Below are 25,618 nucleotides of genomic sequence, written 5' to 3' on the forward strand. Positions count from 1 at the left end.
TCAATAAATTCAATAAATATATATGTATGTAGTTTATCAATTCTGAAAATAAAAAATAAAGTGATGATTAAATGAGTTAATATATATTAAAATTTAGAACAAGGGTCAGCAAACTTTTTAGATAAAATAAGTCACTAAATATTTTAGGCTTTGCCTTCTCTGCCATACAGTCTTTGTTTTTTATTGTTTCTTATTTTCTTATAACCATTTAAAAATGTAAGAAATATTGTTAGCTCACTAAGGCCCACACAAAAACACAGGCCAGTGCTTAGAAAAGTGCCTTTCACTTACTAAGGGTTATATATGTGCAAGTTATTATTATTATTATCATATTATTAAATCTCAATTCTTAGCTGAGTGGTTGGAAGAATTAGGCATTCAATAAGTGTTTGTTGTGAGAATTTATAAATAACATAACAATTTGGCAAATACATTTTCCATTACTGAGTTTTACAGACCGAATGTTGGTATCCCCCGAAAATGTACATGTTCAGGCCCTAACACTTAATGTGATGGCACTGTGAGGCGAGGCCTTTGGAGGTAATTAGGTTCAGAGGAAGTCATGAGTGTGAGGTCCTCCTGATGGGATTAGTGACCTCACAAAGAGACCAGAGAGCATGCTCTCTCTCTAACTGCCTTGTGAGGGTACAGAGAGAAGAGAGCAGTCTGGGAATCATGAAGAGAGTTCTCACTAGGAGCTAAATCTGCTGTCACTTTGATCTTGGACTTTCCAGCCTCCAGAATGGTGAGAAATTAATGTTTGCTGTTTAAGCCAACCAGTCTATGGTATTTTGTTACAGCAGCCTGCCCAGACTAAGACACTGAGTTCATTAAATATGGAACTACTGATATTTTCCATTTTTCTTTGCTTTTTCCATTTATGAAACTTTATGTCAAAATTTAAGAAATTCCTCAGAAATGTCTTAGTTGCTATGAAAATATTTGAAATTAATATACTTATTTTCTTTATAAATATGGGCTCTATACCTTGTTAACTGCTGGTATTCTTTAACGTAGCAACTGTTGGAATATAATATACCCACAATCCTGAATAATTTTATGTACAGGCTTAGAAGCCCACCTCTATGGTATAATTGCATTATCATTTTGGTTGACTCTAGAATTTCAGGGAATGGAATATCACTGTTATTTCTATTTAGTAAAAAATGGTAATTAATTTCATGAAAATGAAAATCTCTAACAGAGAATTCAGGTGAAAATAATGACTAATTTGCTCACACCACACACACATTTAGAACTCACAGTAACTTTTGGTAAGATCAATATCCTCTCCTAAAAACATATTGCCCACATAACTTAGCACCATTAACTAGCCATGTGTTTGAAGGAAACATAAACATGTTAGAATAATATTCATTAGCATGCTGATTTCTATAATATTTGGTTCTTACATACATTTACCTCAGGGTCATCACTATGTGCATGTACATGCCTATGAGGTTGCCTAAGAAGACCCAATGACATGCAAAGGCAAACTTACATTTTTAGCAGTTACATCTTTATGGTCATGCAAGAGGTGTGTGTGTGTGTGTGTGTGTGTGTGTGTGTGTGTGTAAGAAATGGTACCTACTTGAATAGAAAGACATTTTTGCTTTTCTCCATATTCATTGTGTATATATTAGAATTTAAATTTTTCTGACAAAATTTGATAAATTTTAATCCTGGGAAATAGACTTCAGTACTGAGACCATCCTATTAGAATACCACCTGCAGCCTTCCACTCAGTGAACAAGGCAAGAGGAAGCCAGAGGAGTAAAGAGCAATACATTTCTTAGGAGAGAAGCAGCTATTGGATCCAACAATATGAAATGCATAAATGTGTGGTTATCTCTCTATACAGTTTCTTCACTTTAAAAATAATAGCCCTGCAACCTTAGAAATACTTATTCTGAACACTTGCTTTTTTTCATCAATGATGATTTTACAGAGTAAAATATCAAAAATCATATTAAGATTGCATTCACTTGGTGTGTCGTTCCTGTTACATAAAATATATCATTTCTAAAAGACAAGGTTTTTATATAATAGACTTGGTTCTCCAGTAGAGTGAAATTTTCATGAAAACCCTGGATATAATTGAGTTTTCTTTCATGTATTTAAAGCTTTTTAAAATTCATGAAATTTTCTTATCATTTTTGCAGCAAAGCAAAAGTATTTCCAAATCCTTTTTGAGTTCTGTGTTTAATATTGGCCTATTTAAAATGTTACTGAGATAAATGGAGTGGAATAAATCTTACATAAAAAAGAATTTGATGTTTGATGCATTTTAATGTTATAAACAGGTCAGTTATTCCTAATAAATGTGTTCTGTTACCTGTCACAGAGCTCTCCAGATGGTCCATACTGGATCCGGGCGTCTGCTCTAGCACTCTCAGGGGCCTGGGGATCTCCAAAGCCTCCTCCTCGTCATCAGCATCATCATCTGGAACATCTGTTTCCAAATCAGAAATCAAGGCTCCGGACATGTAACCTAATGGTGGAACCGGGGGCTGTGGAGGTTGATTATTGCTTTGAATGTGCCTAGAATTTAAATGGGGGCAAAATAAACTTGTTAGCATTCCACAAAATTGTAATTAGAATGAAACGGCATGCTATGGTAACTAATTTTCTCTTCCTGTTTTCCTTTGACTAATTTTGAAGCTCACACTCCTTTCTTACATTTCAGCGGAGGCAATGGGCTACATATATGTAACTTGCCAACACCACAACAACAATCTAGATTATAATACCCTTCAATTGGTATTTATAGGATGATCCACAGAGATCATCCTATAAATACCAATTTATTTAGTATAATATTTATTTAGTATAAATAAATCTTCCAAAGGAGAATAGGCATATTTGTCACAAATACTAGGAACTATTTAAAGCTGACTGTAGCCCTAGCCAGTTCAGCTCAGTTATAGAGCGTCAGCCTGCAGACTCAAGGGTCCTGGGTTCGATTCTGGTCAAGGGCACATGCTCAGGTTTCGGGCTTGGTCCCCAGTAGGGGGCATGCAGGAGGCAGCCAATCAATGATTCCCTCTTATCATTGATGTTTCTTTCTCTTCCTCTCCCTTCCTCTCTGAAATCAATAAAAATATATTAAAAAAAATAAAGCTGACTGTATTTTGGTCCAAAAAGAATATGATAATTTTGTTCCCAGCTTAGTGTCAGAGTTTGACTCAACCTGTGTAACCTATGTGACCTGCTGGCCCTTAGGAAGAAGAGATGTCACACAAAGGCCTAGTACCAACCCCCCTGTCCCCAACCCTGAGCACAGTCCCTGCCCTACAGGTTTTCTTCCTGCATGACCCCTGAATCAGGATGACGGGTGTTTTCACTTTAAACCAGTTTAGAGGAGGAATGACCACCTTGTGTTCTAGCTACTTATTTGTGCATCAGTCCCTCCCACCAAAGTCTTAAGCACCTGAAGGCAGAAGAGACTCCTCTCAGCACTGAGTTTAGGCCCTCAGGTATGCTCAATAATCCCTCTGAATAAATCAGTGGTCGGCAAACTCATTAGTCAACAGAGCCAAATATCAACAGTACAACGATTGAAATTTCTTTTGAGAGCCAAAAACCGACTTCTGCGCATGGGCCATGAAGTTTCAATCGCACGCACGTGGTATTTTGTGGAAGAGCCACACTCAAGGGGTCAAAGAGCCGCATGTGGCTCGTGAGCCACGGTTTGCCGACCACTGGAATAAATGAATACCTTTAATCTCAACCTTGTGAAGCAGATAGAACTCTCTTTTCGAAATTATTAAAGTGAAGTCCAATTAAATGACTTGTTTCAAATCACATGGTTGGTAAAATGTAGAGCTGAACGCTGGGGTCCAGTTGGTTCACTTTTTGAGTATTTAAGAGTTTCTTCTAAACCAGGGGTGCGGAACATCCAGCCCATTGGGTTGTATAAGGCCTTTGAAATCATTGGGTCTGGCCCTGCCAAAGCATTAGGGGTGAGTCAATTAAATGATTGATCAAATATAGCAGGCTAATTTTTAAGTTGATAATTTTGTATGTCCCGCTATTGCCGTTATAAAATTCCAAATGGCTCTTGGCAGGAAAAGGGTTCCCTACCCTTGTAAACCGTAAAATGCTAAATGAACTCACGCTGCATTTGTCATTAAGGAGTGAATATACTGCATGCTTGGACACATTGTCTTTTTATTTTTATACAAAGTATTTAAAAGACATCTGCTATATAAGGAGATGTAAAACAAGTGCTATGCATTTTTACTGTTAGTTTTTTTTTTATTTAAAGATATAAGATCATTTTATTTAATATTTTCATTTTGAGGGAAATATTTCATTGCTTAATATTCCTTTTGAAACTGCATTCTTAAATTTGTAGCCAACTCCAATGTTAACAAGATTCTAGATCTTTCAGTTAAAAAAGCAAACCTAATATGTTAGCTCTGGAAGCCACCTGAATATCATGAGGCCCACATCTTTAATTTAACAGACCAGGAATGTGAGGTCCCACGTTATTGTTTGGAATTCATAACAAAGCCTTCTTTGAAAAGTCAGGTGGTTCCCTCACTATTTCTACAGTAAGTCTTGAGTGTGGATGGCTACACCTTCCTGGAAGCGTGGCCTCGAATCCTGTTTGTGAATCAAGGAAGAAATGGGCCCAGTCAAGAGCAAGTGGATGTAAGGTGCCATTTATATACACAATTCATTCTCCTCTAAGGGCGGACACTTGGCTCCTGGGGAGGACCAGACAGGCCAACACACTCGTTCTACATCACTCCTGACACTTCTTGATGGGGCAGAGCTACATTAAGGGGTGAAAAATGTACTCTAGGTTTGGCAGAATTAGGAGACGCCCTGAAATGCAGAAAGAGGGTACACACATTTATAAATATCTCCTCATGGCAGGCACTATGCTGTGCAGTTCAGGGGTCAATGTGAACAGAATCCCTGGAGTTTAAGCCTGGGAGTGACTATTTTGTAAATGTTTTTCCTGTGATGTTGATGTGCAGCCCAGACGAGAGGCATTTCCATTCCAGAAGGGCAAGGTCTCTCATATCCCTGCGCGGGAGTCAGCAAGGGCATTCTGGGATTGTTGGACAGAAGAGAAACACTGAGAAAGCAGGGTCTGCTCTGTGGGTACCTGGAGCAGGTGGAGGTGAACTCCTTTGTTCACTCATTTAGGAAATGTCTGTGGAGCATGCGCTAAGTGGGCCCTCCTCTAAGCGTAGAAGGTAGCAGTGAACAATTCAGGTGGAAACCCAAGCCCACCTGAATAATAGCAGCTGTAATATAGCTCGTTTCTTTACCAGGACTACACAAGTGCAAACTCATTTAATTCCTACAAAGCTATGATGCATTGTAATAAGCTTATCCTTACCTAAAGAGAAGTCAGGCCTTTGCCCTGTGCTCCAGAAAGGTAATCTCTAAGCTCCATGTTCTGTCTGATAAAAATGTCTTTGGTGGTTGTTGTTTTTTTTTGTTGTTGTTGTTGTTGTTGTTTTTTGGAGACCTTCAGCTCCTCCAGAAAGTCTAACATTGAGACTCGTGGTGGGATCCTTGAGTCACAAGGTAACTGCTTGCCTTCTGGAAGGGCTGGAGATCGAGGCCAGCCATGCAGGTAGTCAACCGTGTCTGTGTGACAGCCCCAATAAAGACTCTGAACCTCAGGGCTCAAGTGAGCGTCCCTGGTGGGCAACGCTCCTTGCGAACCGCTGCACATTGCCACTGGAGAGGACAACTGGAAGTCTGTCTTTGGAACTGTCCTCGACTCTGCCCCATGCATCTCTTTTCTTGGCTGACTTTAATGTGCACCTTTTCACAATAATACACTGGAACTGAGGGTAACCGCTTCCTGTGAGTTTTGTGGGGATTCTAGTGAACTGAAGCACAGAAACGTTAAATAAACTGCCCAGTGTCACGCAACTCGTAAGTCGTGGCAGTGGTGGTGGCCCCAACCTGGCTGCCCCCAGTCAAATCCCACACCAAGCCATTAGAATCTCCAGAGTAGGGCTTGGTGGGTATCAACATAGTTTAAGGCTGTCCAGGTGATTTCCAAACTCAGTCATATTTGGAACCCTGAGCTGGAATCTGTGCCAAGTAACTAAACTGCACAGCTTCATAAGTTAACGAAGGTAATTTTCTGGCTTCAACTTAAAAAGTGGTATTTTATAAAGCAGTCTGATGTAATATAACACTTTAAAGGTAGATTGCTTTAAAATTTGAAAAAAATCTGATAATTGTGAAAAAAAGTTCAAGAATCTCTATTTCTAAGAAAATACCTTATGTTTGTAATAAGCTTTAAGTGATATTCCTGGTTTTAGTGTATCTTTGTGTGTTTAGTTGTATTTAAAAAAGTTCATTAACACTGTGAATAAGATTTATCTTATTATCAACTTATTTCAGTAGCCAGAACTATGAAAAGGAAGCAAATAACCTGTCATAAAAATTTACTCTAATTTCAAGCACATGGTATAAATTAACAGAAGATAATCAAAGGTATATTATTAAGATATCATTTTAAAAACCGGGAGAAGAGAGGGCAAATGAGAACAATAACTGCACAAAATAATGAGGATTGGTCTCACTTGTATTCCTGTCATATTTTCACAGGGCATCTAAGTAGATTTCCATTTATACCTTATGCAAGTTTATAGATTTATTAGAAAGAAAACAATTTTGGATTTGTAATTATTCTGTTTTTTTTAATGCACTTATTGTTACTAATATTGTAATTTTTCCTGTCTCATTTAATTCAGCCCAAAGAAGGTCTTTTAATAACTGACACTGACCATATGTGATTTGCAGAAGTTTACATTTATATATTCACAACGGCATACAGAATTAATTATAGGCACTTTAAAGAATCTAAAAGGAGTCTTTTATTATGGTATTGGAAGTGAGTTTAAGGATAAGCTAATTGAATTTAAACTATAACTTAGAAAAGACTCTGGTGTAGCCAAAAGCACCTTCACCTGAAATTCAACAGATCTAACTTCTTGCTCCGATTCACTCTAAGTAGTTATGAAATTTTGGTCAAATTATCTAACATTTCCTCAGTCGATTTCTAGATGATTGAAAAGTTGTACAAAAGCATTCCTAACCCCAGCAGTATAGTTCCATGAAAACCTCTTGTGAATTTAATATGAAATAACATTTCCTCTCTCTATGTTTTGAAAGCCCAGGTCCCCCTGACCTACTGATGATATTTACCATGTTTGCTTTGCTATGTCAAACTGATAGGCCCTTGTCAGCTCATCCAGGTGAGCTTGCAGCATGGGTTGCATCTCTTCCCGTGGGGATGGAGTGAGCGTTGCCGTGGACTGCTGTCCAAAGGAAATAGCAGGAGACGAAGCCACCCCTCGGACAGGAGGTGTTGGGACACGATCATCATCTTCTTCCAGTTCATCTTCCATGCCCTGGTGCAAGTATGTTTGTACTGGTAATGGCGGGCACCAGCTATCACTGTCATAGCTGAAATTAAAAGAGAAAAAAAGCACATTTGCATATACACCCATGCGCACACACAATTATTCTGGCAATAAGCAGCAACCACAATGGCAACAATAGTATCTGAACTGTTCTCTCAGTTTATTTCCACATGCTTTCAGGTTATCAATGCTACCATAGTAAATCACCTGGCTGTTGTCTTAATTTCTGATCATAATTACATCTATTACCTCCACATCTCAATTTATTCTTAAAGGATCTTATTACAGAATTGTTACCCCACAGTTACAAAAGGCAATAACTTTCCAACAAAGTTACTCATGTGGAAAAAACAAATTGTTAATTAAAGACAATTAATTAGTTTAGTGCTTGTAGATTTAACTATTTCTGTTCATCCTCGTGTACCAAGAGAATACGCCAATATTGATCATCTGAGAAGTGCTTGAGGAATTTATTTACCTTTATTCTAGACCTATCCCAATCTTTCATTACATGTGACATGTTAATCATTAAGACACTGTGCTACAAAACTATTCAATAGCCCTTTGACTCTTTAAAGTCTCTTAATGTGTTTGTTTTTGTTTTTTTGCAGAAACTCATGCCTCCTTATATTTTGACATGTAAAAACTATAAAACAGAAACCTAGTCCTATCAAATGTATATTAAAAAAGAAAAATAACATTTTTTTGAAACAGCATGTTTTTGAGGACTCTGGTTAGGGACTATAGAAAATTAATTCTAAAAGTTTTCCTTGTGACACAAAACCAGTAGTATATCTATTTACACTTCCTTTGTAGTGCCATTATTTTCATAAATCAAATAGATCTAAATGTACTTTTAAAAAGAGGTATAAGCATAAGATAAGCAATACTAGATGTAATTTTCCTATGAGTTCAACTTTTTAAATACTTTCCAAATCTTTCTCTCACACTTGACTACTACTTCCACATCACAGATCAGTCTCCTTTACATGTGAACTGTCCCGTTGGCTTTCCTAGTCTCTTGAGATGTCATATTTATGTGTTCTGTACTGTCTTCCATACAGGCAAACAGATTATATTTCTAAAATCTTTATTCACGTCACGCCTATACTTCAATCATTCAGTGATTGTCGCTAATATGAGAAAAAAGTTCAAACTCATTAGCAGGACATAAAAAAAATTCTCCAGCTGATCAACCTATCTTTATAGCTTACTAGTAGCCCATTTGCAGGATTCAATCCTGCAAGCGGCCGCTTCAGCCGCGTGCACTGCCGCTGCCGCAGCCTTGGGGCCACCACACCTGCACCCGCGCGCCATTGCCGCCCGCCTTGCTCCTCCCCGCCTTGCTCCGCCCCGCCTTGCTCCGCCCCTCCTTGCTCCACCCCGCCGCGCCGCGCCGCGCCCCGCCCCGCCCCGCTCCACCCCGCCCCGCTCCGCCCCGCTCCGCCCTGATGGCGGGTGGCCAGTGGAAAACTGCTGCTGGCGGAAAACTGGTGCCAGCAGCCACGCAATTGGCCACCCGAGTTCCGCCACCAGCGTCTTCCGCCGGCCGCATGGGTCCTTCTGCAGCGTTGGCCTTTTAGGCTGGCGGTAGGAGCGGGGGGCGGGGACTCGAGTCCCCGCCCCCCGCTCCTACCGCCAGCCAATCGGCCACCCTGAGTCCCGCCCCCCGTGCCTCCAGCCGGCCCAATCGTGGGCGTAGCGGAGTGATGCAATTTGCATATTGCCTTTTTATTATGTAGGATTTCCACAACACCAGCTTATGCTGCACCTTTTTAAAGTATAATGACTGCTCAAATCATCGGCCTGTAACCTCCAGGTGCTTCTTCAAGGTCCAATTCAAGTGCTGTTAGTTTTGTGAAGCTTCCTCTGCACCATCGAATGGAGTGGATCATAACTCCCTAATAGTACTTTGTGGCATTCTCCATGTCCTATTGAGATTATTTGTTTCATATCTCTTTTTTCCCCAAGATTCTGTGAGATCTTCAAACTAAAGAACTCTGTAATTCTCAACTCTGCATTTCCAGCACTAAGTACAATAAATAGCATATGGGCAGTTTTCATTAAAGAACCTGAAAAAAGGATGAATACTACAAATGTGTATATCTAGTTTTTATCTCCCTTATAAATGCTAACTTGAAAATGTCCAGATGATTCTGGAACATTTTTACTTGAGTGTCTTTTCACTTATCCTGTTTAAAACTGAACTCATAAAAAACAAAAACACCTGCATATAGGTTTTTATAGCAGCCTTATTCATCAAGTCATGTATATTACTAAGTGAAAGAAGCAATTCTGAACAGGCTACATACTATGATTCCAACTATATCACACATTCTGGAAAAAGCAGTACTGTGGAAACAGCAAGAAGTTCAGTGGCAGCCAGAAGCTAAGGGGAAGAAGAGATGAACAGCAGAGCACAGGATTTTTAGGACAGTGAAACTACTCTGTATGACACAATAATAATGAATAGATGTCATTATACATTTGTTCAAAACCACAGAATAAGCAACACCAAGAGCCGTGGACTTTGGGTGATTATGATGTGTCAAGGTAGGTTCATCACTTTGAAAAAGGATCCACTTTGGTGGGAGATGTTGATGGTAGCAGAGGCTATGCATGGGGGTCAGAGCAGGCAGTATATGGAAAAATCTGTGTTTTTTGTTCAATTTTACTGTTAACCTAAAACCGATCTAAAAAAATAAAGTCTATTAAAAAACAGCAACACCTGAATTTATCATCCTTTCTTTCAACAATCAAGTGTCAGGTGATAAGGATTTTTTCACAGAGCATGAATCCAATCGGCAGACCAATATTAAGAAAATAATCAACAATATCAAATACTGTAGGAACAGAGATCAGGGAGGCTAGAACTAGTCCTAAGGTTGGGCAGGGATCTGCTGACCACTGGAAAGAGGGTATTCTAAGTACCACATGTGGTGGTCTGGAGAAAGAGAAAAGATAAGATATTTGGAGAACTCAAATAGTTCTCTGACTGGCAAGAGCTGGCACATGAAGAAGGTTGGCCTCAGCAGAGCAGGAGAAGGGAGGGAGGACATGCCAGATCACAGAGGGCCTCATCAGCTCTGACAAGGAGTGTGGAATTCTGCCTGTGGGTGATGGATAGTTACCGAGAGGTCTGTTACAGGGATGATATTATCTTTGGCTGTTCAATTTTCCGCTCTTGTTAAAGCTACCTAAATAATCTTCTATCTCAATGTGTTGCAACCTGAAGACCTTGTTTCAGAAGCCCTGATTGGAATATTTGTTTAGAAATATCATCTATAATTTAGTATAAACAAGCACACTTTAATATGTTACTAAAACTTTTTCATATACTAGGAAATACCATTGGTTAAAGTTGTATTGCCATTAAATGTCTACATAAATACCAACTTGACTGAGGAAATCTATTGCTCTAAAACAATATCATTTCTCCTGTTTTATATGTTGGAAATCAGCTAGATTTCATTTGAAGAACATATTCTGTTGAGTAAAAAGTCTCTAACGCACTGTTTCATTTGGATTTCTTGCTTGTAGTTTTTTTCAACCTTTAATCAATCATGTACTCCATTTAAAAATTGGTCTATGAAAACATTAGAATTGTTTGAATAAAATATTTGATACTCTTCACCCTTCTGTCTGTTAAATGTCTAAGTCTCAACATATCTTTTCAGATGATTTTTTTTAAAGTTTCTCAACAGGAATCTCCTGCTCAAAATGAATTTGTGTTTTATTGTTGTTTGTTTGTTTGTTTGTTTTTGTACTTTTCCATTCTGGTGCAGTGTTTAAAGAATTCATCTTATTTCAAATAAACTGCACTCTTCCTATTTCACCTATCTTAATCTTAAAAATCCTCCAAGCTATAGGCTAAATCCTGTATATTTTACAAAGATTGTCTTCATGTGGTCAACAAACACTGATACATTACTCTTTTATTTTTTAATTTTATTTTTTATTGCTTAAAGTATTACACATAGTAGTATATATATCTCCTTTTCCCCCATAGTCTCAAAATTGCACTGACAATATTTTTGCACATTTACCTGAAAATTGATTATATATTATCTTATGCCATCATTATTTATTTTTATTCCTCACCTGAGGATATTTTTTCCATTGATTTTTAGAGAGAGTAGAAGGGAGAGAGAGAGAGAGAGACAGAGAAACACCGATGTGAGAGAGACACATAAATTGCTTGCCTCCGACAAGCCCCAGACCACAGCAGGTAGCCTGCAATGAAGGTACGTGCCATTGACCAAAATTGAACCCAGGACCCTTCAGTTCCCAAGCTGACACTCTATACACTGAGCCAAACCACTAGGGCCCAATTTTAAATTTGGATGCTTTAATTGTCTAACATATTTTAGTATTTAACCTTTCACATGTTAATAGTAGGTGATAAGCATACTTATCGATTTGAAAAATACATAAATTGCTTCATTAGTAAAAATGCTTAGACCCTGAGTGGGTAGCTCAGTTGGTTGGAGCATCACCCTGAACACCAAAAAGGCTACTGGCTCAATTCCTTCTCAGGGCATGTGCCTGGGGGGCAGGTATGATGCTGGTAGTAGTGTGTATAGGAGGCAACCAGTGAATGATACTCACTTTCATTGATGTTTCTCTCTCTCTTCCCCTTCCTCTCTCTCTATAATCAATAAAAACATATCCTTGGGTGAGAATTTAAAAAGTAATAAATAAAAAAATGCTTAGGTTTCTTTTATTTTCTTCAGTTTTTCTTAATCCCCACCCAAGGATATGTTTATTATTATTATTCTTTTAAATCTCTGATCGCACAAGATGCTTGATATGATTTCAATCTTCTTGAACCTCTAAAACTTGTTTTGTTTCCTAACATGTGGTCTATCTTTGTGAATGACTCATATGCACTTGAGAAGAATGTATATTCTGCAGCTTTGGAGTGAAAATTTTTATAAATGTCAATTAAATTAATCTGATACAGTGTGCCCTTTAGAGTAACTGTTTCTTTGTTAAGTTTTTGTCTGGAAGATCTATATAGTAAAGTCAATGGGATGTTAAAGTCCACTACTATGACTGTATTGTTGTTAATCTCTCCCTTAAAGTTCTCTAGAATTTTTTAAAATATATATTTAGGTGTTCCTATAATGAGTGCATATATGTTTACCAGGGTTATATTTTCTTGTTGGATCCACCCCTTTAGTATTATGTAGTGACCTTTTTGTCTCTTGTGATGGCCTTCATTTTGAAGTCTATTTTATCAGATATAAGTATTGCTACTCCAGCTTTCTTTTTGGTTCCATTTGCATGGAACATATTTTCTCCATCCTTTCACTCTCATCCTGTGTGAGTCTTTTGTTCTGAGGTGGGTCTCTTATAGACAACATATAGTTTGGTCATGTTTTTATATCTATTTAGCTACCCTGTGCCTTTTGATTAGAGCATTTAATCCATTTACATTTAAGGTTATTATTGATAGGTACTTATTTTTTGCCATTTTAATTCTGTATGGCTAGATTTTCTCTATATTTCTTCTTCTCATTATGTAAGTCCCTTTAGCATCTTTCGTAATGCTGGTTGGTGGTGATGAACTCCTTTATCCTTTTTCTTTTTTTTTGTCTGGAAAGCTCTTTATTTTACCATGTATTTTGAATGATAGCCTTGCTGGACAGAGTAATATTGGTTTCAGATCCTTGCTTTCCATTACCTTGAGTATTTCATGTCATTCCCTTCTGGTCTGTAGAGTTTCTGATGAGAAATCAGATGACAGCCTTATGGGAGCTACTTTATAGATAACAATTTGCTTTTCTATTGCCACCTTTAAGGTTCTCTCTTTGTCTCTAATTTTTGGCATTTTAAAAATTATGATGTGTCTGGGTGTGGGCCTATTTGGGTTCTTCTGCTTGCATCTCTCTGTGCCTCCTGAACTTGTATGACTTTTTCCTTTACCAGGTTAGGGAAGTTTTCTGCCATTATTTATTTAGTCATGTTCTCTATCCTTTGCTCCCTGTCTTCTCCTTCTGGCATATCTACTATGTGACTATTGTTACATTTCCTGTTATTCCACAGCTTCCTAAAGCTGTCTTCCTGTCTTTTAATTGTTTTTGTCTTTTTGGTTTTCTGATTGAGTGATTTTTTTCTGCCCTTTCTTCTAATTCACTGATCCAATCCTCAGCTTTCTCTAATCTTCTGTGTATTTCTTCCAATTCATTCTTTATTAGTGCTATGTCATTCTTTATTTTCAAATGTTCTTTTTTTCATAGTTACCATATGTTTTCTCATGCTGTTGAACATATTTACCACCATTATTCTGAACTCTATATCAGATAAATTTCTTATCTCCATTTCATTCATTTCTTCTTCTGGAGAATTATCTTGCTCTTTCATTTTGGGGTTTCTTTGTCTCCTGCTTTGTGTTTATGACTATGTATTATGTAGATCTGCAGTGCCTCTCTAATCTCTAGTGTCAAACTCTATTTCTGACTAATTAGAGCAGGCAAAAACTCAAAGCCTCCAGAGACCATCTCTGCCTGCAGACTGATTGGATTCAGTCTTGAGTAGCCCTCAGGCAATCATCCATAGGTGTAGAAAGAGTTTTTCAACAGGGTTTGGCAATTGCTTCTGCCTGGAGGCTAATTGTTATTCTCAATCTCTTAATGGGCCTCAGAAACTCCACACAGTGGGGCAAGGTGTTTTCCAATAGGTTGGGTCAACTGTCTTTCCCCTGCAGGCAAAACCACCTGTATAGCATTGTCTGCATGAGAAAGATGACCTCTGCAGTGTGAGAGAATGACTAGACACACGAAACTGGGGTGTCTGCCTTCTGAACTCTAACCCCAGAGCCCCCAACCCTGGCTTCTGCTCACACATCTCCAGTCTACTATATCCTCCCTCTGCTGGAGCCCAATGTGATTGTCTGCATATGAATTGTTTTGCATTGGCCCTTTAAGAGGATGCTTGCACTTCCAGCTGTCTCTGGTTGACAGACAGCTACCCTGCTTTTTTTCACATAAAGATGTTATGCTGGCACCTTTCTCAGTACTGGTGCCCAAGGATATGTTTAGAGAGAGGAAGGGAGAGACAGAGAGAAACATTGATGTGAAAGAGAAACATCAATTGATCCGTTGCCACCCATATGAGACCCGACTGGGAATGGAACCAAAAACCTTTGATGGACTGGACGACTCTCCAACCAACTGAGCCACCTGGCCAGGGCTGGTTAAGATTCTTTTCTTAACTTATTTATTTGGCTTTAAATGCTATATTAGTAAGTCAAACAGAAATATGTATAGTAAATCTAATTTTAAGTAAAGCTACCCGTTTTCAGTATGGAATGTGTGTGCTATTATACCTCATGACTAGTTATAATTAAATTTACTTCATTCTGTTTTATAGAATAGCACAATTTTTCCATAAACTTAGTTTCTATACTTTGTTTGCTTACATTAGTTTATTTCTAGGGGTATCCTACATTTGAATAAAGAAAGAAGATGTTTGAAGATGTTTATATAGTATTTAATCTTTCAAATGGAGGAAGTCAATTACCTCTTAAAATTTCCCTACTTTATAAGTAGCAAACTATCTTTATTTCCAATAATCTAAAGGGACCATACATGTGGAATAAAAATGCATAGAAAATTACACACACACACACACACACACACACATATATATATATATATATATATATATATATGTATATATATATATATATATATATATATATATATATATCTTACATAATAAAAAGGTAATATTTAAATTACCATCACTCTGCTATGCCCATGATTGGGCCAGCGGGAGACACAGGGGGCGGGACTTGGGGTGGTGATTGGGCCGGCAGGATGCTGAGCTCGCGTTGCCAGCGGCGACGCGAGCTCAGCGTCTGCGCCATGGCTGTGCTGCGGCACAGACAGGCCTCTGGGGCAGCGAGCAGGTGTTTTGGAGGTTTGGAGGCGGAGGGCGGTGGGCGGGCAGCGTGGCTCCCCATGGAGGAGTCTGGCGGCAGTTGGGCCGCAGGAGCACGTGGCGGCGGCCCCAGCCTTCCTGGGCGGGAGGCAAAGGCAAGACCCTGGCCTGGGCTCTGGCCGCAGGAGGACCACGCCCCCGCCCCGCCTCGCCCTAGGGGCCCAGGGACTTCGGAGCTGCCGACCAGCGGACAGACAGCTTACACGTGCATGATTAAATCATGCACTGGGCTTCTAGTATATATATATAGTTCTTTGATATTGACTCTCCTCTCTCTCTCTACACACAGACACACACACACACACATTGCACAATATATTACATGACTGAAAAGCATTTCAATAGCTATTTCATTGAACTAGAATGGGTGTTTTTCATCAATTGTTCCAAGTCTTTTCTACAAAGGTAATCTAGAATAGGAGGAGCAAACTCTGTCCACTGCAGAATGTAAGCAGAGCTGAGGAAAGCCCATGGATTCATGTCAGTCAATGTTTTGTGCAAGAAGTGGAAAATAGAGATAGAAAGAATAAGTGAAAGACTAGGAGAAGAACATAAAAGGCTAAATGAAAAAAAATATGGGACATAGTGCATATCGTATGATGGGGATAACTAACCGTTGTTCATCATTTCTATGTATCCCTGTATTAATCCATTATAGAACAATGGACACTTAAGTTTCATGCAGTTTCTGAGGAAGGGCAAGAAAGTAACAGATGTCTCTATAAATGTTATGAAAAGTGTATCTCTGTTTTTAGAGTTTCCTTCACATTTACAGATATATCCTATTTGAGTGCTGAAATTTCAACAGTAACATCAGAAAGACTGTGAAAACGCTTATACTACCAACCAAATTTCTCTTGGGCAACTTTTCCTGAAGAAGTGTTTGTTCTTTGACATCAGCAGTGAAGTGGGAGGCAACGTATTGTCTTGCTCACAAATCATGAGAAGGATGACAACAAATCAATGTTGCATGTGAACTAACTTGTTAAAGGCCAAATACAAATATCAGATTACTACTAAAAATACAATAAGGTTCAATACCCACAGAAGCTTGCCAATCTCAACTGCAGTAACAAAGCTGAACATGTTTTCTATTGAACTACTACTAAATTCTTCCTAGCATCATATGATTATATTAAAAATACATTATATTTATAGCAAAAAAAAAGGATATATTGGAAACATTTTTTGTCAAGTTGAGGGAGGCATATTGATGAGAAAGAACATTTACTATTGTTGCTATGACATTAAATTAACAATTAAATACATTTTCCATATGGACAATGATTTGATACTTTTGGTATTTTATAGTGAGGAGGTCTGACCAAGAAAGGCTTGGAAAAATTGATAATATCTAAATTCTTAGAAACATTATTAAAAATTGTAATAAAAAACAGGAGACTCTCTTTTCAAGATTGTGATTATTCTCAGCTAGGTATATCTCCAAAATCTATCCCTGTCCCTCCATCCCACTGCCATTGCCTTATTTTATTCCTTTATCACTTTCATGATAGTGGCCATTCTGCTGCAATATACCATTTATTATTCCCCAGCCTCATGTCCTCCAATGCATCATCTGTAACCAAAGTCAGAATCCTTACATGACATGCAAGGTTTCAGAATTGTCCTCAAGACACCTTGTCAGATATCTCCTACACTACACATGTTTCAAATTCAACAAACCTCATACCAGTAGAGCAGCTACCACTTGTGGAAGGTTACAGACAAGCAATTAGAATGAAATGTCATAAGTACTACAGTAGGAAAGTAAGCTTAAAGAATAATGAAAAATAAAGGAAAGGCAAGTAACTTTAACTATAATAGGGTGTGGTTTCCAAGGGAAGAGTGGAAAGTACCAAAGGAAGACTAATGTGCTATTCCTGTTTTTATTTTCTCCTCTTTAATTTTATATCTATGTTTGCCTTTGGCTACAAAATTTTCTTTTCATCTGCACAACAAAAGGCAACATTAGTAACATCTTGTTGTAGTCATTGATTAACAAGCTATCCTGGCACACAGGATACTTTATGTTTGAGACTATTTCTCACCCCCTTTGTCTATTTGCTTCTGACTTGGAGTCTGGCATGCAACAATCACCCAATTCTGGGCACTATTATTTGTAAATAAATAATTCAAGAATCACCTCAAAACTCAACTTTTATAGGATTGCAACAGCCTTACCTGGCATGCTTGACTATCACTTTCTGCATGCAAATTATTATTGTACTAGGGGCCCAGTGCATAAATTTGTGCATCTTAAAAAGAACTGTGGGCCGCGAGGCTGTGGTGGGCAAAGTGGCTGGTCTTGGCCCATCCTCTTCACCCCTGCCCAGCCCCTGGTCCCCTGTCTGCTGGCAGCCCGCTCCCGCTCCCATGTGCTGACGGCATAGCATGGAGCTATTGGGGCCGGTGCCAGCAGTGGGTGTGAGTGGGGCCGGTGCTGTCAGTGGGTGCAAGTGGCAGCTGCTGCCATGATCACCTCTCAGGAGCAAGGCGAGATGGAGAAGCCCTCAGGGGCGATCAGGGCTGGCAGCTGCGGCTTGCACCTGCTGATGGTGCCAAATGATCAGGCCTGGCACTGGGCGCCAGCAGTGGGTGCAAGTGGCGGCTCTGGTACCGGCAGTGGGTATGAGCGGGGCCAGCGCTGGGGGCAGGTGCAAGCTCTGGGTAGGACTGCGGCATGCAGGAGCAAAGAATTTTCAGCAACCATCAGAGGCTCGCCCCAATGACAGCAACCAGTGCCCCACCTTGGTCTGGCACCCCCATTCACCTGCTCCACCATCTCACTAGCCGAAGCCCACCATGTTCCGTGCTCTACCTCCTGCTGTCAACGCCCGCCATGTTCCGTGTGCGCCCCTGATGGTTAGCACGCATCATAGCGACTGGTTGTTCGGTTGTTCCCTTGTTCTATCTATTTGCATATTAGGGTTTTATATATATAGATATGCATCGCTCATCTAGGGCTTGTCATCCTATCTAATAAAAGGGTAATATGCAAATTGACCGTCACTCCAACACACAAGATGGCTGCCCCTATGTGGTCAAAGATGGCCACCCCCATGTGGACACAAGATGGCCAGCAGGGGAGGGCAGTTGTGGGTGATCAGGCCAGCAGGGGAGGACAGTTAGGGGCAACCAGGCTGGCAGGGGAGGGCAGTTAGGGGTAATCGGGCTGGCAGGGGAGTATTTAGGCGTCGATCAGGCTGTCAGGGGAGTGTTTAGGGGGTGATCAGGCTGGCAGGCAAAAGCAGTTAGGGGCAATCAGGCAGAGGCAGGTGAGGAGCAGTTGGGAGCCAGCAGTCCTGGATTGTGAGAGGGCAGTCGAGCATCCCTCGAGGAGTCCCAGATTGGAGACGGTACAGGCTGGGCTGAGGGACACACACCCCCATGCATGAATTTCATGCACCAGGCCTCTAGTACAATATAATGTGCTCAAGTGTGTGTGGCTTCTGGTTTCTATCTCCCCCAAGTCCTATGAGCTCCCTAGATCAGGGATAAGATCTTCCTTATTAATTTTGTAGTTTCCTTCATCATGTGGCTTTTCTTTCTAACACTGTGCCAAGCAAATTTTATGTACTTGAAAAAATATGTTGAATAAGTTCTGCATTATGATATGTTTAAAACAACAAAAACAATATATCACCATAAGAAGTATAATTGCAGAATCCTTGATTGTTAAAAAATAAAAACTATTAAAAACAAAAAAGGTTAGTTCTAAAGTTTTTGTTTGAATTTCAAGAAAACCTTAAACTTGCATAAGTTTCAAATCAAGGCATTTAAACAATTTTATAGATCTCTTCTGCAAAATAGTCAATGTTAACATCATGAATTCCAGAGCATAAATAAACCAGGAAATGTTCAAACATCTTTCCTTTCCAGTATTATAATTTTCACATTAGAGAAAACAAAAGTGCAATGACTATAACAGTAAATAGACAAAGCTTTCCCAAATATACTCATTTTGATTTATTCTTGTCATATTGACTTTAAATGCATTCTCATTACAAACAATTGAAATAAGAACTTTCAAGTATTCCTTTTTTAAAAATATTGAGTCCAAAAAACAGGGAAATTGAATTTTGCTCGCAGTTTACTGATAGGTTAAAACTTAACTACAATTTTTATTAAGAGTGATGAGTTTTTTTCAGGAAATATGAGGTATTTATGACAAAAAAAGAAAAGAAAGAAAACATAAAATGAAGTAACTTGCCTGGCCTGGGCTGGGTAGCTAAAAAATAAATAATCAATTAAATAAAATATCAAATATATTTTTAGCAATCTTTAGAAAACATTTTCTAATATAATGCATTCTGGCTAAATATTAAAATAATTTAAAATCCCAAAGTAGTAAAATAAATTTTTATTTTATATCATAATATTCTAAAATAACTTGTATTACAAAATAAAATATCCATGAATGTGAATTATTTCATTCACCAAATGGATAGTTCTAACTCTATTGCTTGGCAAAAAAATAACGTGAGAAGTTTATCATTTATTTGTAATGAATTAGTTTTTTCTCAATTTGTAAAAGGTATTTTTATAGTGTATGCATTTTCAAAGTAGATTTAGTGTGAAAAAAATACAAAGATTCCAAATTACCTACATTTTTCATGTGATCTAAGTTCATCATTCAGAACTTCATACTTATAAATGTTTAACAGCACTCTTTTCTCAGTTTACATGTTCCATTTCCCCATTTTCTGAGTACAGCCTTTAAAAAGAAGATTTCTAAGCCCTGTAGTAATCTTTTCTCATGGAATAATACATCTCTGTTTTTTCTTTGCCCATGTAACATTGACACATTCATATTACCAGTATGAATTGCATAATATCATATGCAGAGTTTTATTTTATTTAAGTCAGAGAAAAGGGGTATGCTCAATTTCTTTTTTCAAATGTGAACCCATTTTTTAAAAGTAAAATAATAATGATAAGTACATGTATGGGAACTATATACTGAGTGGCCTGATTATTATGATCTCTGAACGCATAATAATGTGGCCACTCAGTATATATATATATATTAGAGGCCCGGTGCATGAATTCGTGCATGGGTGGAGTCCGGCCAGCCTGGCCAGGGGGAGGGGACATGGGCAGTTGGCCAGCCTGCCTGCTGGTCAAACTCCTGGTTGAGGAGACAATTTGCATATTAGCTTTTTATTATATAGGATATACACTGAGTGGACAGATTATTATGCGTTCAGAGATCATAATAATCTGGCCACTCAGTGTAATTCCATAGAAGCAAATGAAGCCCTTTGGATGGAAAAAAGTACAGAAGTATGCATATTACATAACTGGAAGAAAAGGCAAATAGGTCTTTTTTTGGATACAAACATTGTGACAGAAAAAATTAATTTGGAGACTTCAAAGAAAGCAGGTATGTAAAAAATATAGAGAAAATGTATAAGCATGTACATGTGATCTTAATGTGAAACAAGACAGAAAATAGACATTATTCAAATAACTGAATTGTAATATCTAATTAAATATTTACTATTAGTATTTGAATATCTAAAAACTTCTAAGTAAAGAAAAACTTAGAAAAAGGAAAATTGCCTTTATTCTGTATTTTTCAGTTCTATTCAAAAGCAAAGGTGACCTTAGAAACTGTGTAGATGACAGAGCAGTTACCATTATTAAAAGAGAAAACCAGACTGAGTATGTTCTTTTCTGCCTTGCTATTTGTTTCCAGATTAGTGAATAAAATGTATTGATGTCTTCTGCTTTAAAATCTATTAACACAAGTAACAGAAGAAAACAATCTAATTCTTGTGAGATGTTTAGGGAAAAATCAGGAAACTGGCCATATTTAAAGGCCCTCAAAGGACATTTTCTAACTTAAAAAGGTTTTGTTACAGAGTGTGTATTGGCTTGAACCTCTTTTATTGTTCAGGCCCCTAAGTTCCCATCTAAGCTGATGATTAAAGTTCTACTCACTGGCCAGGTCTCTGCAATTATCCCATTGTGAGGGAGCTCAACAGTGGGCGCCCTGCTATGGCCAGACATCAAGTCATTAGAGAACTGTGAGGAATGATGAAGAAGGTTATTTTAATTCCTTTTTCAGCTCTTCTCAGGAGTGGCTCTTTAGTTCACAGAGCTGTGGGTACTTGCTTTCAAACTAACAAGCAATATTATAAATGGAGGTTGCATTATCATGATTGCAGACAATCTAAGGCACTTGAAGGCCAAGGATTCTAGGTCCTCAGTATGTGCTATGTTGTATTTGTCGGCTAAAAACATATAGATGGCGTAAACAATAAAAGAGGGGAGAAGCAGTGAACAGGCTGGGAAGGGGGCAGAGAAAGCAATAAGAGCATACAAGATAAAGACAAGCATGCACAACAGAGAGGGAGTGCAGCCTGGACAATCTCTTGGTCTATAAAACATTTTTACCCATTTTCTTGCTGTTCCACTGCGTAGTGTTCCAGCTCTGAACCAGGAAGGGGCTGGGCAGGGGGAGGAGGTAGAGGAACATTGGCCCAAGTCGATCCATTGTTTTTCTGCGGTTTAGATGAGTTTTTATTTTTCTTCTTTTTTCCACCTTTTCCACCTAAAAGTAATAATGCACTTATTCAGACATACCAAATATCAGAAGAAACAAAGGACATCAGATGGGACTATGTATTTATGTTTTTAAAACACCAGAATCAGTATGTCACAGTGTTAAAAGCTATAAATAATGGCATTATATAATCAGAAAACATTTTTATAAATCACCCAAAATGGTATTGTCTCTTTCCCCTCGCATTAACTACAGAGTTGAGTAAACCAAAAATATGGCTGCTGTAGGAAAAGCACATTTATTGATTTATGCATGTGTGCTGCCTCCACATTTTCATTGTTAGAGGAAACAATGGGCCATAACAACTCTTTTCAAATGTCAGATTTTAGTGCATTTATAATGCTCTTTTGCATAACCTCTCTCAGTGGAAAATGCAGTGTCTAAGGATACAGGCTAAACTTTTACATTAGAATTTACTCAATTTAATTAATCCAGGAGAATAACAGTTTTAAAATCAATCAACTATACCAGAGGATAAGTTGTAAATTTTTCACACTAACATGTTTTATAGAAATTTTAACTAATGACCAACACAATTTTTTTTTTTTGCATATAGTGAGCATAGTTCCCAGATGCTTTAAGCAAACCATTTCCTAAATTCCAAAAAGGAAAGAAAATGAATGGAAATACAGTAATCAGTTTCACTACTATTGTACTACAAATGAATTTATGCACAAAACATGAGCAGAAAGTAACACGGCGGCATATAGGCCATATGTGGAATTATAGGAGCTTAATAAAATATAAAAGAAAATTTATCATTTCTATAGTGCCAGACTTTTCACTCTTTCAAAATTAAGTAAATGAAGTTTCTTCCTAAATGAACTATGGGTGGATGCTGGAATGACTACTTCTTGAGCAGAATGACCAAGAATGATTAAAGGGAAGCTAAGAAACTTTTATCACTCCTACAACCGTCTGAGGTGATGCAGAAAAAAAAAAAAAAAAAAAAAAAAGGTACTGACTCCTTGGATTTTCTTTCTGAAACTAAAAGTTGTAAGAATCAAATATTTTCAACATGGTTATCTAGCAATAGTGATATTGCTTTCTTTCAATTACTAGTCTGCATCCACCAATTCAAAAAATTGTGTAATTTAGTAATAACTTATTTGAGTGCCCAAAAGTGCTGAAACTATTAAACTACTATGTTTTCTAGGTAGTGTGTATAAAACACATATATGTAAAAAAGCATTCCTGCAAATGAAGTGCTTTCACCTTTCCTTTCACTTTTATCTTTGGCAGAATGAGAGATATTTGGAGCACAGAGAGCAGCGATCTTCAGGTTCAAGGATAAGGGCTTGATCTCTGGGTTTGAAGACTAGTTTCTCAATTACTCGATAAGTTTCTCAATATATACTATCTTGATATCCACACATGTAAAACATATACAGTTACTACTTCTTTAGGCATTTTGAGGGTTTGAAGAGATAATGCATGTAGAGGACTCAGAATGTAAAGAATGCCCAGTAAATGTCAATCATTCCTACTATTTTCTGATTGCCTTTGCCACACCCAACTCCTCCAAGCCAGAGTATCCCAGGAATAGTCTGATTTTCAGATAAGAATAATAAACCTGTTTGAATTCACATCTCTACTATTTTTATTTAAAACTAGGGGCCAAGGTGTACAAAATTCGTGCATGGGGGGTTGGGTCCTTCAGCCCGATCTGCACCCTCTCCAATCTGGGAGCCCTCAGGGGATGTCCTACTGATGGCTTAGGCCTGCTCCCCATGGTTCTCTGCTCTCTGCGGACCTGCCTGCTTGACGCCACCACAGGCCCTGGTGTTTGCTCTCTCTGGAGGCCTGCTTGCCCTTTGCTGCTGGGGTCAGGGGCAAGCAGGGCCCTGGTGTCTGCTCTCTGTGGGGGCCCTGCTGTTTGCTTGCTCACTGTGAGGGCCTGCTTGCCTCTTGCTGCCATGGCCAGGGGCAAGCAGGGCCCTGCTGTCTACTTGCTCTCTGTGGGGGAGCAAGTCCCCCCTCTCTGTGGGGGACTGCTTGTCCCTTGCTGCCACGTCCAGGGGCAAGCAGGGCCCTGCTGAATGTTTGCTCGCTGCAAGCATCCAACCCCACCCCCAGCTGCTCGTCACCTGTTGCGTGCACGCTGGCCACAGGCCCGCTGTCTTTGTTGGGTTAATTTGCATACTTACTCCTGATTGGCTGTGGGTGTCACAGAGGTACGGTCAAATTACATATTTGTCTATTATTAGTATAGATAGTGAGCCTTAATCCTCTGTTTCCTGATAACCCAACCAAACAAGGACTGTACATTTTTCTGTAGTATCAGAACAATATCTCACTTAAAAAAGGAATGGGCTGGGACACAAGGCCCATAGCTTTTTCCCTAGTCGCGCCTCCTTTATTCTTTATATTTATGTGTGTACAATGCTTTTTCACTTTTCATAGCACTTTTAGAAATGCAACATGCTCACCACCAGAACTGAGTGACACAAATAGGCACATTCTTACAGCTCCATTTCATAAATGAGAAGGTATAGATGCTTTCTGAGTGTTGTATGGCCCATATTCACAGTAACTACTTTGACATGTTGTATGGCCCATATTTACAGTAACTACTTTCACAGTAAAAGAAAAATTTTTAAAAAATAATAAAATGCAGCAGCTTTTGTGGAACTTAGTATTTCTGAACCCAAATCTGTTGAAGTCCTTACCCAAGGGCAAGAAAGCCATTATCCAAACAACAGACTTAAAAATGTATTGTGGAAACAGATTCATTGAGGGAAGTTGTAAGGACTTTCCACCCAATATCCACATTCCCCTCTTTGGGGAAATTTCTGTACTCTTATTGTGGACAGTCTTAATAGTACTATCAATCAACATGCTTTGTCTTCTTATAGCAATGAGCCAGGACAGGTAGGTTCTTTGTGGTGGGCATATGACATGAACTAAGGAAATCAAATTATCTATCTGAGATCTAAAACTTGAACTAAGTGAGCCATAGTTTGTTGCTGTTAATTGCAAAGAAAGATCCTTAAGCATTTCAAAGTGAACTGCCTGTATTACATTTTAGGAGAACATATTTTGATGGCTTGCAAATATATTTGACCAATCTCTCTTCAATGCAAAATGTAAATATTTGGATTTATATTTATGTATGCTTAACACATGCCTTCTATGCAGAAAAACCTACAAATACAGCTAATTTTCAAATTAAACTTATAGTCTATTTTTAAAATACTGCTGTATAAAAAGATTTAGTTATTGATGCTGATATTGAACTACACATACACTTGTATACAGGGAAAACCCCAAAAAATGTATACACACTTTAACAACTCATATTTCAATATTGAAAATTAAATGTATTTTAATAAACACTGCCTTTATAATTATTCAAAGTGTGTGTATACATTTTTGGGAAACCCTACATATATAAAATTATGATACAGATGCTATTTTAAAAGATCTGAGTTTTCTTTTATATTTTTTATTGTTGGATTGTTTATAGAAGTGTTCATAACTTATGTATTGAACAAATTATAAAAGTTTCAAAGAGGATGAGAAATTCACTCAAATAATTCTGAAATGTCCAATTTTCTTTATTACTGCAATTCCTTTAAATTGGTTTCATGACTGTGCACAAATTAAGAAAATCTTATAATATGACATGATTAGATATCCGTAGGGCAGTTTGATCCTAAACTTGAGCCTTAGGAAACATACTCTTTATTATAAGAAT

At 38.3% G+C, this 25,618-nt stretch overlaps 1 protein-coding gene across 1 annotated transcript in view; it reads right to left on the reverse strand.

Annotated features, from left to right (window-relative positions):
• ROBO2 (roundabout guidance receptor 2) overlaps positions 1–25,618 on the reverse strand; it is a gene marked incomplete at its 3' end in the record, with an annotated part of 701,349 nt that overhangs the window by 24,695 nt on the left and 651,036 nt on the right. Inside the window, exons 22-24 of the mRNA XM_079766360.1 lie at positions 21,753–21,909; positions 7,189–7,449; positions 2,336–2,541 (exon numbers count right to left, since the gene is read on the reverse strand). Of these exons, the coding sequence (XP_079622486.1) occupies positions 2,336–2,541; positions 7,189–7,449; positions 21,753–21,909 (624 nt within the window). The remainder of the gene's footprint in view (positions 1–2,335; positions 2,542–7,188; positions 7,450–21,752; positions 21,910–25,618) is intronic.

The sequence above is a fragment of the Cnephaeus nilssonii genome (assembly GCF_951640355.1).
Source record: "Cnephaeus nilssonii genome assembly, chromosome: 3".
NCBI lineage: Eukaryota > Metazoa > Chordata > Mammalia > Chiroptera > Vespertilionidae > Cnephaeus > Cnephaeus nilssonii.